The sequence below is a fragment of the Ursus americanus genome, chromosome 23, assembly GCF_024610735.1.
Source record: "Ursus americanus isolate L20-20 chromosome 23, mUrsAme1.1.p, whole genome shotgun sequence".
NCBI classification, from domain to species: Eukaryota; Metazoa; Chordata; class Mammalia; order Carnivora; family Ursidae; genus Ursus; species Ursus americanus.
The window spans coordinates 11,264,573-11,278,999 of record NC_142149.1 but is presented as its reverse complement, the minus strand read 5'-3'; the positions used below and the strand labels follow the sequence as shown (position 1 = coordinate 11,278,999).

The window sequence follows — 14,427 nt, the reverse complement described above, 5'->3', positions numbered from 1 at the left end:
TTCTTGTAGGACCTTGTCCTGCAGGCAGTCCCTGGACCACGTCTCCTATTGGAGCCACTTTGGTGACAGTGGCTAATCCTTTTAAAAGGTAGTTGAGTTGGGAGGGTGTATAGACATTCTCGGGCAGGTGTAAACAGAAGAGAGGGACCAGCTGGCCAGCCAGAGGTGGCGGAGATCCAGAAGTCAAGAGTTCGAGGTGGGGGAGGAGGCGGGGCTTTTCTCCAAGGAAAAGTGTCCTAGGGATGCAGTTTAATACCACTGACATTTGAAGAACAGAAAAGGTCCAGGTCTTAGGGTGACGGGGTGGATACATGAGCCTGTCCCCTCAGAGGAACCTCAGCTGGGTCCTGAACGGGAGCCCAGCCAGAGGCTGGAGGGAGGCCGGTGCAGAGAATATTGATTTATACACATTTTAAAATCGCTGGTGGATTCCTGAAAAGCAACAGGCCTTTTAATGTACACGTGCCTGATGGAACGGGCTGGGTACGAATGTTCCGAAGTTGCCTCCCAATCCTTCGGGGCAGCGTGGCCTCTGGCCCCGAGCTTGACTCGCCTTGTTGCGAATACACAGGGCAGAACGATGATCTAGTTTCATAATCCGCGGGGCGGGGGTGGGGGGACTGCGCGAGGGCTGCCCGAGCAATTCAAGTGTAAATACACACAATGGTGCAGAAAGCAGTAAATACATGGCTCCCGCGATTGAAATAGCCACGTGCACGCTGCCAAAAACACAAGTCCTGGAAACCACGGTGAGGGGCTGCCAAGAGCAGGCGTCCTGTTTTAAAAGGCGCGGCCACGTTGAGAGGAGAGGCCTCCGTGTCCGGGCGAGCCCCCTTCTCCTCACTAGTGTCGCCGCCGAATGCCTGGGCAAGCAAGGGACGTGTCCACGCGTCCCCATCTCCACATTTTAACTCCTGAATTCCATCTGTAAGAATCCACAGTCCCTCCAACACCTTTTAGAATTTTCTAAAACATCATTTCCCTGTGTCTGTATGGCCTGTCTCAATGTGGTTTTAAATTTGAAAATCATTTCTACATCAGTAAGGGCTTTTCAGTGAGTTTGACAAGCGCTGGTGTATTTCTCAGTGTCTATATTCTACAGATTATGGGAAAAATATGATCTTTAATTATGGTCATAATATACATTATCCAAAGATAAACTTCTACTTTCCCTTTTTAATAAGGGACACATGTGGTGTTTGTCTGTGTGTTTGTTTTTTTACTTTAAAAGACCTATAGAAAAAAAAATGCATGCTTTTCCAGGAAATATGTTTTAAAATGACGCTGTTTGGCTTTGGACGAAATTTTATACAAATGCAGATTAAAGTTTGTGTTATGGCCTAAGAATAGACAAAATGGTTTTTTTGACCCAACGTTGGAAAGTTTTGCATTCTCTTCAGGAAGAAAACTGGTTCATTTGGACCGTCTTTGCAGGTTATTTGTAAGTGATGGGGCAGAGAAGAGGCCGGAGGCTGGGACTTCCAGTCCTTTCCTGCACATAAAACACGGCCAGTGTGAGTGGTATTCCTCCCCACATGAGAGAAGTGAAAGTCAAGCTCCCGGCTGTATAATTAGCTTTAAGTTTAAAAAAAAAAATCACAGCCCTCCTAAGTTGCCAGGTCAGAATGGCGCTCAGAGAATGCAACTCATAGATCTGATGGGGGGTGGGGCAAGATGCCGTTTATCATTGCTTTTATGCTTTCCTTTAAGGTCTCGTGTTTCTCCATCAGTGTTGGCTCCTTCTGCCTCCTCTCTCTCACCAGGGCTCACTTACGGGTCTACACTAACCCTGCACGACTAACCGTCACAATCACTTAGAACGATGTAACACCTCAAACATGGCGGCTCTGTGTTTGGGGGGGTGCACCCAAGAATTACCTACCTGCTTCTGGAGCCTTGGCTAAACCAGCCAGGTGGGCTCCCTGCGATCGCTCCCTTTTCAAAGGGACACAACTTTTTCTTCCCAGTAGTTGATAGGCCTGCATGGAAGAGATGCCCTCCCCACGCTGCCCACCTTTACTCAGTTTTGGTCCAAACCCCCTCACGGCTGCCACAGCTGGACGCGGGGGTGAGGAAGGCGGTTGCTTACCTCATGGGTTTGAACATGGCCTTCCCGAAGTCCGAGAACCTCAGAACCAGCTTGAGGTGGACCCCGCTGGGTTTCACAACTGTGAGGGGGAGAAGGGAGAGGGAACCCTGTTTCTGGGCCTGACCTCACGGCTGTGACCTTTTGCTCACTCCAAAAAACCCAGCCGATTTCTTCTTTTTGCTCTTACGTAGTAAGACCCCGAAGACCAGCATTTGCTTTCGAAGGCTGCAGGGTAAATTCTAGCATGTCGGGACACAGAGAGCGTGGCGGGGGCTCAGGATGGTCCTTTGTCTGCTCTTATGGGAAAAGGGTAAACGGCACAGATTTCCCGAGATAGATGCTCACTGCAAACCCCAAAGGCTGTTTTCCCGAGAGGAGCTGGTGTGTTCCCCTCCGTGCTTCCGCGGCACCCCTGTGGATGCCGATCGTGCCCCCTGCCGCGTGGCGCCGGACCAGTTTCCCTGCGTCTGTTTCTATTTCAGACCGCACACCTGGGCCGGGACGGGGTTTGGGGACTGAGACAGCTGTGGGGCCCCTACCTCCTGACATGTTGTGTTCTGGCTACGTCACGCGCTTTGCCCCATCCTGGCCTTGCTATGAGCCCCGAGAGGGTTGGGACAGCGTCTGACTCGCCTCTGTGTTCTATAAAACAGCAAACGGCAGGTGCTGAACTAAAGCTAAGGGAAGCCCTGGGCCGTACAAACTCTCTTCCGAACCCGTAACGCATCGGAGTGGGGCCTGAGAGTCTGCATTCCTAATAGCTCCCCGATGGTGCAGGGGACCACGCGCTCTCCAGCCGGGCCCTGGGAACGGCCCCTCCTGAATGACTTTTCTTTTGTGGGGGTGGATACATGGGTAGGTGGATGGAGAGAAATGTCGAGTTCTCAGAGATTGGACAGAGAGAGTCACGCTCCTTCAACTTTGACCAGGACTCCCATGGAGTGGACTGTGGGCCCGTCACGTTGCTGCCAGGTCCTGGGGTTCACGGGGCTGTGGCGGTGAGGGGGCTGGACAGAGGCGGGGCTGGGTCACTTACTCTGGCTGCAGTCACATGCCCCAAGCAAGGCCTTCTCGTCCTGACTGTAATCTGAAAAGGAGGAGAAGGGCGGTGAGAACGTCCAGCCTGGCTCCTGGGAGAGTCCACCACACAGGGCCCTTGACTCTGGTTCAGACCGCAGAGGGGGAGACGGTGAGGCAGCCTGGGGCCCTTGTCCATTCAACAGGGGATGGCTCGGGGCCCCAGCTGGCTGCAGCCTCCACCCTGCTCCGTCCCAGGCCCCATGCCCTCTAGCCCTTCAGTGGACGCACCAGCAGCACCTGGTGAGTGACCCAGGCTAGTTTGGTCCCTGTTAGTGACGAGACTCTGGGAGTGCTTGAGAGCACAGACCTGGGACAGCAGGACTGTGTTTGAATCCCAGCACGACCACTGGGTCTCCGGCCAAGTTGCTTAACCTCTCTGAGCCTCAGTTTCCCCATCTCTAAAATGGCCACAGATAATATCTATCTTGTATAGTCACTGTATGAAAAAGAATTGCCAGGTGTCCGAGAAGCACTCAATAAATGGTAGTCACCACCATTTTTTACGTATGCAGAAACACATTCTCAGGGCTCTCTGATGGGGTCGTGATGAGATTAGCATGATAAGATCTCATTCAAAGAGGAAAAGATCAGGGTCCAGTTTTCTTCTTCTTATCCTATCTGGTGTCAGAGCCAACCCTTCAATATTTCCCCCTAGAGCCCAGTCTGAGATGGTTTATGCAGCCTCTCCGGGAGAAAGTCAGTGCACCCCGCCCGACCCTGTGACTCTCACCCGCACTGATGGTGGGAAAGCGCCTCATGTCCTGGAGGAGCTGGCTGACGACAGGACTGGACCGGGGGTAGAGTCCCTGGCGGCTGATGCCCAGGTGGAACTGGACCCAGCTGGCCTCGAGTCGGAGCTGCAGGGGAGCATCCAGGGAGGTGAGGTTGAGCTGCTCTCTGTACATCTTGTGTCGTCTGAAAGAGCAGGGAGAGTTTTGTTTTGTTTCAGTCGGGGCTGTAGGAAATGCTGAGACTCACCAAAGCACCTTGTCTGGACTCTCTCTCTCCTCATTCTTTCGTTCGTTCAGCAACAGTAGTCAGCACCTGCTTTGTATCCGGCCTTATGCTGAGCTTAGGATACCGAGGGCTTGTCATCTGGTGAGTGCAACAGGCCCCCGGGTACGCAATGCCGTACATCGATACGCAAATACCTAACTCCAAACCGCGACCAATACGGCAGAAGAAAGGGGCCGGAGGTTAAGAGTAAAATTCGGGACCTCATAGAAACTGGGATCTCAGGGAGGTATCTTAGGTCTCTTTGTGCACTTTTCCATGAAAAAGTCTGTATGTTTATATTTCCCACTATTTTCTGACGTACAGAGTGAGGAGATGGGCGACTAAGAAGGTACCTGGTGAGAAGGAAATGGATGGCGGGTGAGGATCCCTTCAGTAGACCTGGAAGCCAAGTAGATTAAACAGTAAGTCATAAAGGAAAAGAAGAATCCATTAGCCGCTTACTGTTTGTTCCGCTCAAGAGCCTTTTCTGCCAAAGTACAAAGGAAAAAGTAATAAAACAATGCCAGTGCTGTACAGAGGCGAAGAGCCTCGTTTGGGAGACAAGTTGTAGGTCTGTGAAATCCTCAGAGCAAAATAGAAGGCAGTTGTAACTGAACAACTAGCTAGGTGGTTCGGACAAAAACACCCCAATATTCTGGAGAAGGTGTGGTTTGGTTTCTCCTGTGGCCTCCCTCTTGGGCTTGCAGATGGCTGTCTTCTTTCTTGTCTCCTCATGTGGCCTTTTCTCTGGTGTCTCTTCCTCTTCTTCTAAGGACGCCAGTCCTATTGGGTTCGGGCCCACTCTACGTAGGAATCTTGGGGGGACACAGATCAGCCCATAGCCTTTGCTCCCCCCCCAAGCTTTGCGGCTAATCACCAGAAAGGTCCATCCAAGAAGACTTCCCTCAACCCAGTCCAGCGGGTCAGGAGCGAGAAGGGGTGGGATGGCAGGGCAACTGAACACATTTCCGCCCATCTACGGAATTTCGTTAGGTTCACTGCTGTCAGGCAGAGCTACATACTTCCATTTTTTCTTTCATCAGCTTCTCGGGGGGTTAAGAGGAGTGCTTGATGTCGGTCTGCTCTGGCTGCCATAAGAAAATACTACAGACCCGGCGGCTTGAACAACAGACCTTGCTTTCTCCCAGTTCTGCGGGCTGGGAGGTCCAAGATCAAGGTTGCGGGCAGATTCGGTTCTTGATGAGGGTTCCCTTCCTGGCTTGTGGATGGCCACCTTCTCACTCACTGGGTGCTCACACGGAGACAGAGGACGCTCTCTTCCTTTCCTTATAAGGATAGTGATCCCATCATGGATCCCTACCCTCATGACCGCCTCTAAACTAATTATTTTCCAAAGACCCCACCTCCAAATACCATCCCATTGGAGGTTTGGGTTTTGACGTATGAATTTGGTGGTGGGAGAGGGGAGAGGGAGGACTCATAAATATTCAGTCCATAAAAAGATGAGCCTATTTTTCCACCCTGAACTCATCTGTAGAGAACACTTACTTAACATGCGAGGGAGAGCATACTCCCCATCTAAGGGGACAGCCGCTGGTAAGTCTCAGCTAACAGCAGTCATGCCTCGTCATTGCTCATTCGTTTATTCAGTCTTCAAGTATTTGTTGACTGTTAGACACTGATCTACAGCCTAGAGCTAGGGCTGTGTACAAAACAAAGTCTATGTTGTCATGAAACTCACATTTCCTGGGAAGTCATTTATTCCGTGTTTTCAAGAGAAGCTAGAAATCCAGATTTTGGTCAGAGTGTAGAATCTTCTTTTCAAAACACAATGACTTAAATCTAAAAACATCCTGTATCAGGAACCGAGATGCCCTTCAACAGATGACTGGATTAAGAAGTTGTGGTCCGTATATACAATGGAATATTACTCAGCTATCAGAAAGAACGAGTTCTCAACATTTGCTGCAACATGGACGGCACTGGAGGAGTTAATGCTAAGTGAAATAAGTCAAGCAGAGAAAGACAATTATCATATGGTTTCTCTCATCTATGGAACATAAGAACTAGGAAGATCAGTAGGGGAAGAAAGGGATAAAGAAAGGGGGGTAATCAGAAGGGGGAATGAAGCATGAGAGACTATGGACTCTGAGAAACAAACTGAGGGCTTCAGAGGGGAGGGGGGTGGGGGAATGGGATAGACCGGTGATGGGTAGTAAGGAGGGCACGTATTGCATGGGGCACTGGGTGTTATACGCAACTAATGAGTCATCGAACTTTACATCGGAAACCGGGACTGTACTGTATGGTGACTAACATAATATAATAAAAAACCATTAAAAAAAATCCTGTATCGACATACAAAAGAAATGAAACCAGTACCTTGAAGAGATACCTGCTCTCCCACGTTCATTGCAGCATTATTCACAAGGGACACGGAAGGGACCTACATGTCTGCCAGCGGATGAATGGATAAAGACAATGTGGTATATATACGACGGAATATTATTCAGCCTTCGCAAAGAAGAGAATCCTGCCATTTGCAACATTGTGAATGAACCTGGAGGACATTATGCCAAGTGAAATAAGCCAGACACAGAAAGACAGGTACTGCGTGATCTCACTCGCATATGGAACCTAAAGTAGTCCAGCTCATAGCAGCAGAGAGTAGAATGGTGGCAGCCAGGGGCTGAGCGGAAGGGGAAATGCGGAGCCGTTGGTCAAAGGATACAAAGTTTCAGTTACGCAGGATGAAAACTTTCTCGAGATCTCATAGACGGTAGTGTCACTCGAGTGAACAATATGGTGTTGTAGGCTTGGACTGTGCTGAAAGAGTACATGTTCAGTGTTCTCCCTACACACAGTTCACTATGTAAGGTGATGGACTCGTTAAGTAGCCTGATGGTGGTGAATTATTTCACAACGTATCAAAATATTACGTCGTACATTTTACAAACATACAGCTTTGGTCAATTGTACCCCAATAAAGCTGGAACCACAACAAAATAGCCACCCATTCGTGTTCAGTGCCCTCTGCTGTGAACGCAGGGGCAGATGTGATCTGAGTCAATGCAGGGACACATTAAGACACGCATCGCTCTGGGAAAGTCCATGCACGGAGGAGACAACCAAGGCAAGGGAACTCTCTGTTATTTTAAGACTTCGGTCTCCAAGAGCAGAGAGAAATATGGCTGAGACCTCCCTCCAAGTCAGCGAGCCCTGGCAGCCATCCAGCTTGGGGTGGGGGAGGAGTTGAGCTATTGGTATCATTCTTTAAAATGACACATGTTGAACTGCTTTTATGAAAATCAGGGGAAAGGACAAACTGTTGACCAGGTCTGTAGGGCTCCCGCCAACTTTTCCTTAACGTTATTAACATTTATTTTTATTTTAACAACGAGTCGGGCCAGGCTCTCATTCCCAAGCCTATTTGAGGCTAAAGCTCAGGGGCTGCTAACCTCTCTTGGGAGTCTGGTGGAAAGATCGCACAGTCCCGAGCTAAGCCAGTCACCCCGAACTAGAGCAGCGCCCAACGCGAGTTAGGAGGAAAAAAAGAGACATTCCGGCTGAGCTGGCTTTTGACAGAAGGGGTGGGGTGGGGGTGGGGCTCTCAAGCGGAGCTGATGATTTCCAGCCGCAGCGGTGTTCAGGGATACAGCAGCCACAGAAAAAAAACACATGTGGCAAATTGAGTGTCACTTCTGGACGAGGACAAATTGCTCTTTAAAGCATTCACCTTTGTCTCCAGGTGGGGACACAGGGCTCTTTGGCTCGCTCTCCTACCCTTGCCGGAGCCAGCATGACAACCTTGGGGAGAAGGGAAGGAGGGGAAAGAAAGAGTATCAGGTACCCTTCCTACTTCTTCTTCCTCTTCTTCTTCTTCTAATGGTTAAGAGTTGTCAAGACTAATTTATTTCTGGTCAGAAACTTTGTGTGCCCTTGATTCCTTGGGGACAGCCAGCAGGGTGGGCGGCAGCTGGCTTGGACAGGTAGCTTAGAATTGGCGGTGGGGGGAGATCTGACACCATGGCAATTGGCAGGTGTGACATATCAGGTTTTTGTGGGGTTTTATTCTCCCAAAAGGAGAGCTGGGTTTGCAGCACGCCACTGGCCGTGCTCTGATGGTGGTTGTCTGTGTGCAAGTAAAAGTGGTGAACACAGAGAGAATTTACCTGCTTTCTTTCTTGTTTGCCATACTTAAAAAAAAAAAGTTTTCTAAAAGAGCAGCTCAATATGGCAACAACAGTAAATAGCACCATGTTGGGGGCGCCTGGGTGGCTCTGTCGGTTAAGCATCTGCCTTCCACTCAGGTCATGATCCCAGGGTCCAGGGATCGAGCCCCATGTCCCCTCCCTGCTCAGCGGAGAGTCTGCTTCTCCCTTCCTTCTGTCCCTGCTCTCTGCTTGGGTTCTCTCTCTCTCAAACAAATAAATAAAATATTTTTAAAAATACCACTATGCTGCTAAAAAGGTATGTGTATGTGTATATATATCTTGTTTGAGTGCCTGGGTGCAGCCGCCATGTTTGGACTTCAAGATCATTGGGCTGGAACAAGTCCCCTTCCTCTGGCTGGTTCGGGGGGGGGGTTTTCCACTGCTTGCCCTTGAAAGCTGCAGATCCTGCTCGTATGTGTTGTACACTTGCTTTGGCTTTGGGAGATGGGGTCAGGTCCCCTCTATGTTGCCACGCACACTATGGAGGGATAGAGCCTGGCCACCTAACCCCCAGGGTCCAATCAGGACTCTGGAATTCATTCCCCATGCCCATAGTTTTTAGGGAATTTTTTTTTAGAGCTTTTATTTATTTATTTGACAGAGAGAGAGAGAGACAGCCAGCAAGAGAGGGAACACAAGCAGGGGGAGTGGGAGAGGAAAAAGCAGGCTCCCAGTGGAGGAGCCCGATGTGGGGCTCGATCCCAGAATGTCGGGATCACGCCCTGAGCCGAAGACAGATGCTTAACGACTGCACCACCCAGGCGCCTCCAAAACCACTTTCCGAATCCCCTCTTATACGTGGACGATCTGATGAGTGCCTTTCTCAGGAACCTTTATTTCTCAATGCCTAGTTAAACCCTCACTTCATTTCCAGACTCAGTGATTGGTTTGGTTGGTTGGTCGTTTATTGGCTAACCTTACATCTCTTCGTTCGACGCTTCCCAGACTTTCAGCCCACCGGGCCAGAAAGCTCCCGCCGCAGAACTTCTACAAGCACCATCTCCAATGCCCCCATCTCCAGCGTGAACACTTCCTTGACTTGCCCAAATAAACAATAAACACAAAAGCAAAACACGAGGCCTGTTTTGGGTGTCAATACCGACGATGGCGACGTTCTCCCCCGGCGGGAATGAGATGAGGCTGTCACAGAGCTCAGACCTTCACGAGCACAGGGAAGCCGACCAGCAGCTCATCAGCAGTGCAGCGACAGAAAAGGACCCAGAGTTGTGTGTCACGGAGGCCTGGTCCTGCCTCTTACCTGCAGAGTGAGTGACCTTGAGGATTGGGCTATACTCGCAGTACCTCCTGTGAACCTAGGAGCACTGTGTGGGATACATAGTCTCATCCCCAATTTGCAAACAAGAAGACTCAGAACAGGGCATGGCCTTAAAAAAAAAAAAGTAGCTTAAGCCCTCTGAGCCTCAGTTTACCTATCGTGGAAAACGGGGATATTGACACCTAGCTTCATTGTGCTGTAAGAATGAAGTGTAGTAATATCCAGCCACAGAGAAGGCATCAAAGAATGGCTGCTTTTTAAAATTATTATTATTACTATTTATGAAGACTGGAGACCAAGAGAATAAGTTTTCAAAAATACAGTGGTAGCGGGTAAGTAGAAACAGGCGGCTTTGCAAGCCAGAGCGAAGTCCTTGAAACATCCCATGAGCGAGGGAAGGACAGCTAGGTCATCCGTTGCATTAGCCACCGCTGGGGGACAAGCTCTGGCACATCTTCGAGGTCAAGGGTCACCCACGGGACCTCAGAATTCCTCTGTAGTTTGTCTGCGGCCTCGGGGTACAAACAGAGCCCCAGCCAAGGTGCCTTCGAGGCATTAGGAAGAGGCTCCGTGTTCTGTCTGTCGAGGGCTCAGGCAGGTGTGGCCTGGGACGTGGAGCTCAACGGGAGCCGGGATCCTCCTTTGCTTCCTGGCAGGTGGGGAGACGAGAGCATGTGGACGGTGCCAACCTCCCCGTCCCTCCCGAGGTCCTGAGGGCACAGCCACCGGGGTGCGGTATTAATTAGCCAGGTGCTCTGGGTGCGTCGGGCAAGGAGGGGAGACAGCCGTGACTCAGAGGGCTCAGGGAGGATCTGGAAGGTTCTTGGCAGCTTGGGTGAACTCCCCAGGCTCCCAGTCACTGACCCCATGGCTTCAGGTCTGGAAAACCTCCCTGGTGCCTACATTTCCTTGTGTGGGGGAAAGAGAGGAAACAGAATTCACCACCTCCACTCCCCAAAAAGGCATAGATGCCTCGATTATATTTACAGAGTCCCTGTGGGTGGGGGTCAGGAGCTTCTGGAATAATTTTGGCACGAGGCCATGCAAATGTGTGCACGGTACTTCCAGTTGGCCGTGAAATGGAGAAGCTAGGACAGTACCAGAAGGGGAAGGTGAGGCCGTTGTTTGTTCTCCAAAAGCAAGGAGCAAGCTATCTGTCCCCGAAGTACCACGGCAAAGCCCAGATTTCTGACTCCTTTCCCCTCCAGCTCATTTCTCAAACCGATAGCGTTACCTCCACAACCTCTAAAATTTCCCTTTTCTTCCTGCTGCCGGTGTCAGCTCCACCCTCTCACCTCTTCCCTAGACCCTGGGATGTCCTCTTCCCTGATGCTCGTAACTCCCCCTCTGCCCCCCAGCCGCCCTCAACGCCAGACGGACAGTAAAACACAGCTCCAAGTGCGTGTCGCCCTACAAAATCCTCCCCTAGGTCCTCGCTGCCCTCCATGTCTCAAGAAAGCCTTCCCAGCCTGCCGGGCCACACTCCCATGCAACTTCCTCTGTGAGGCTTTTCCAGTCTGACCACCGGATATGATCTCTCTTTCTCGTGCCCACAAATTTCCATTCAACTCCCATTTCTTCTGTTGCTCTTGCCACATTCCGAGTGATAGTGATTGAGACGCCTTTCTCATTCCTTCTAGCGTATCGCAGACAGGGCCAAGGTCTTGTGTGTCTTTGTTCCCCTTCCCAAACCCAACACAGCCCCTTGCCTGTGGAAGGCACTTAACATTTATTATTGAAAGAAGTCAGATGCTCTCAGCTAGTCCCAACACATGCTAGGGCTCGAGTATAGTTCTGGTATCAGTGCGGGGCAAAATATTTCAGGGATTCGGTGGTCTATAATTTGAAACAAATCTGGTCTTTCCCAGATGATCTTACCCCAGTCGTCCACAAAGGAAACTTTCTTTTTTTTTTTTTTTTAAAGATTTTATTTATTTATTTGACAGAGAGAGAGACAGCCAGTGAGAGAGGGAACACAAGCAGGGGAAGTGGAAGAGGAAGAAGCAGGCTCCTAGTGGAGGAGCCTGATGTGGGGCTTGATCCCATAGCGCCGGGATCACGCCCTGAGCCGAAGGCAGACGCTTAACCGCTGTGCCACCCAGGCGCCCCAAGAAAACTTTCTAACTGAGGGAACTCCATAGGAGTGGGGCAATGACATGCAGGAGTCAGAGAGGGTCACTAGCAGAAACGGGAGTGAGGATGGGACAGCTCTCTCTGAGTTTAAACATCACAGCATCATTCATAACTGAGACCTGGTGTACGGCTATCTCTCTGTTTTTAGCTGCATTGGGCCAAACTAACTCCCAAATAATTTAAAAAAATTTTTTAAAGATTTATTTTAGAGAGAGAGAGAGAGCAGGGGGAGAGGCAGAAGGAGACAGAGAGAAAATCTCAAGCAGACTCCATGCTGAACACAGAGCCTGATGTGGGGCTCGATCCCAGGACCCCAAGATCATGACCTGAGCTGAAATGAAGAGTCAGACGTTTAATGACTGAGCCACTCAGGCACCCCCTCCAAGTAATTTAAGGCAAAATCATTTTGAAAGTCCTGGAGAGAGCACATGTCTTTTGATGGATGCTTTAAAAGACTGATTCTGGGTGGCGCAGTCGTTAAGCATCTGCCTTCAGCTCAGGGCGTGATCCTGGCGTTCTGGGATCGAGCCCCACATCGGGCTCCTCCGCTGGGAGCCTGCTTCTTCCTCTCCCACTCCCCCTGCCTGTGTTCCCTCTCTCGCTGGCTGTCTCTCTTTCTGTCAAATAAACAAATAAAATCTTCAAAATAAAATAAAATAAAATAAAATAAAAGGCTGATTCTCCAGAAGAAAAAAAAATCAATATCCCAAGACATAAAAATGAATGGGCAGCACAAATGATGTTTTTCTGGTCTTTGGAATTTTAGGGAACCCTCTGGGCTTTGCTCCGACCTTTCTGGTCTCTTGGTCTGGTTCCCGTTCAGCCTCCCTTGACCCACCATGAAGCACTCGAATTCCTGAAGGCTCTTTTCCGGCTCTCTCCCTCTGGCCCCACCTTTGAAATGATTGTCTCCACACCCATAGTTTCACTTGCCCCTTGTATGCAGAGGGCTCCCAAAGTCATACCTCCAGCCCTTTGAGCGACAGACCCCTACATACAGCTGCTTATTTCTAGAAAGGACCAGACAGCAAATATGTCAGCCTTGGCAGGCCATACGGTCTCTGTCTCAACTACACAGTTGTGCCCCCATAGTGTGAAAGGAGCCTCGGACAAAACAGAGACGAACGGGAGAAGCTGCATTCCGGTACTTACTCTATTGACAAGAACAGGTGGCCACGGGCCAGATCGGGTCCGCAGGGTGTTGTCCGCCAAGCCTTGTTTTAAATGTATCTGCAGTCAACAAGCTCAAACTAAACTCATGCTCTTCCCTCTGACCCGGGGCCTCCGCTGTGGTTTCTGCCCACTGAAGGCTGCCTGTCGGCGGGGAAGCTGACCCTGGGCTTTGGGCCGAGGAGCAATGTGCTGAGAAGGTGCTCCCTGGAGAAGCTGGAGAAGGCGTGTGGGGAGCAGGACAGGGGAGGGAGAAGCCGGACAAAGGTGTGATTTTAGGCGCTGTCCCCTCGATCAGTCTGATCCTTTGTGGGGTGGGGGAGGAGGTGGGCTTTGCAGCTTGTTACGTCTAGAAATTTGTCTATACTCAGGCGAAGGAGCCAGGCTTTTACGCTCTTACCCGGGTCAGTCGATGGCTCTGCTACTCCCGGGAAAGAGACTGCGGGAAGTATGTCAGTTCCCCGAGGCAGCCAGAACGACGCACCGCAAAATTGGTAGTTGAAACAAGCAGACATGGAGGCTTACATATTCTGGAGGTCAGAAGTCCAAAGTCAAAATATTGGAAGGGGGGGCACCTGGGGGGCTCAGTCAGTTGAGCATCCAACTCTTGATTTTTGGCTCAGGTCATGATCTCAGGGTCCTGAGATCGAGCCCAACATTGGGCTCCATGCTCAGTGGGGAGTTTGCTTGAGGTTCTCTCCCTCCCTCTGCCCCCCCCCACCACTGTCTCTCTTTCTCTCTAAAGTAAATTGTAAAAAAAAAAATATTGGCAGGATTACATTCCCTCTGAAAGCTCCAGGGATGAAGGCTTCCTGTTTCTTCCAGCTGTTGGCAGCTCCAGGCGTTCCTTGGCCTGTGGGTGCCTCGCTCCAAGCTCTGTGGTCACGTGGCCTTCTCTTCTGTCTTCTAAGGACGCTTGTGACAGCGTGTCGGGCTCCGACAGATAATCCAGGATTATCTCCTCATCTCAGGATCCTTAACTTAATCACATCTTTGCAAACACCTTTTTCCCAAATAAGGTAGCATTCAAAGATTCCAGGGATTTGGTGCGGATATCTTTTGGGAGCTATTTTTCTACCTACTGTAAAGAGGGAAACTCCCAGGGACTTCTGGCCCCTCCTAAGGGTGAGGCTGCTAGCAAAGCCTGCAGAAGCTGGAGGACGGGTGCAGAGCTGGAAGGGAACCAGCCCTGTGGATTACACCGCTGTCCATGTGGATGAGCCAGAATCCTAGCAGTCATTCTAGAAATTTCCCTCTCCACAATGTCCACTCCATCCCTAAGTCATGTAGATTTAGGGCAAAATGCTGACATGTGTTTTTAGATGTGGAAGGTAGGCATTTCCTACGGTCTCACTGTAATAAACATGCTCATAAAACCCACTACTGAGAATGGGGAACTTCTGTCCTTCATGAGTATCATGGCTTACTGTTTCTTTCTTTCTTTTTTTAAGATTTTATTTATTTATTGCGAGAGAACAAGAGAGCAGGGGAGGAGCAGAGGGACAGGG

General features: G+C 50.2%; 1 protein-coding gene across 1 annotated transcript in view; it reads right to left on the bottom strand.

Annotated features, from left to right (window-relative positions):
• Positions 1–14,427, bottom strand: part of FAM20A (FAM20A golgi associated secretory pathway pseudokinase) — a 51,204-nt gene that overhangs the window by 11,205 nt on the left and 25,572 nt on the right. Inside the window, exons 2-4 of the mRNA XM_045813826.2 lie at positions 3,900–4,084; positions 3,126–3,176; positions 2,090–2,168 (exon numbers count right to left, since the gene is read on the bottom strand). Of these exons, the coding sequence (XP_045669782.1) occupies positions 2,090–2,168; positions 3,126–3,176; positions 3,900–4,084 (315 nt within the window). The remainder of the gene's footprint in view (positions 1–2,089; positions 2,169–3,125; positions 3,177–3,899; positions 4,085–14,427) is intronic.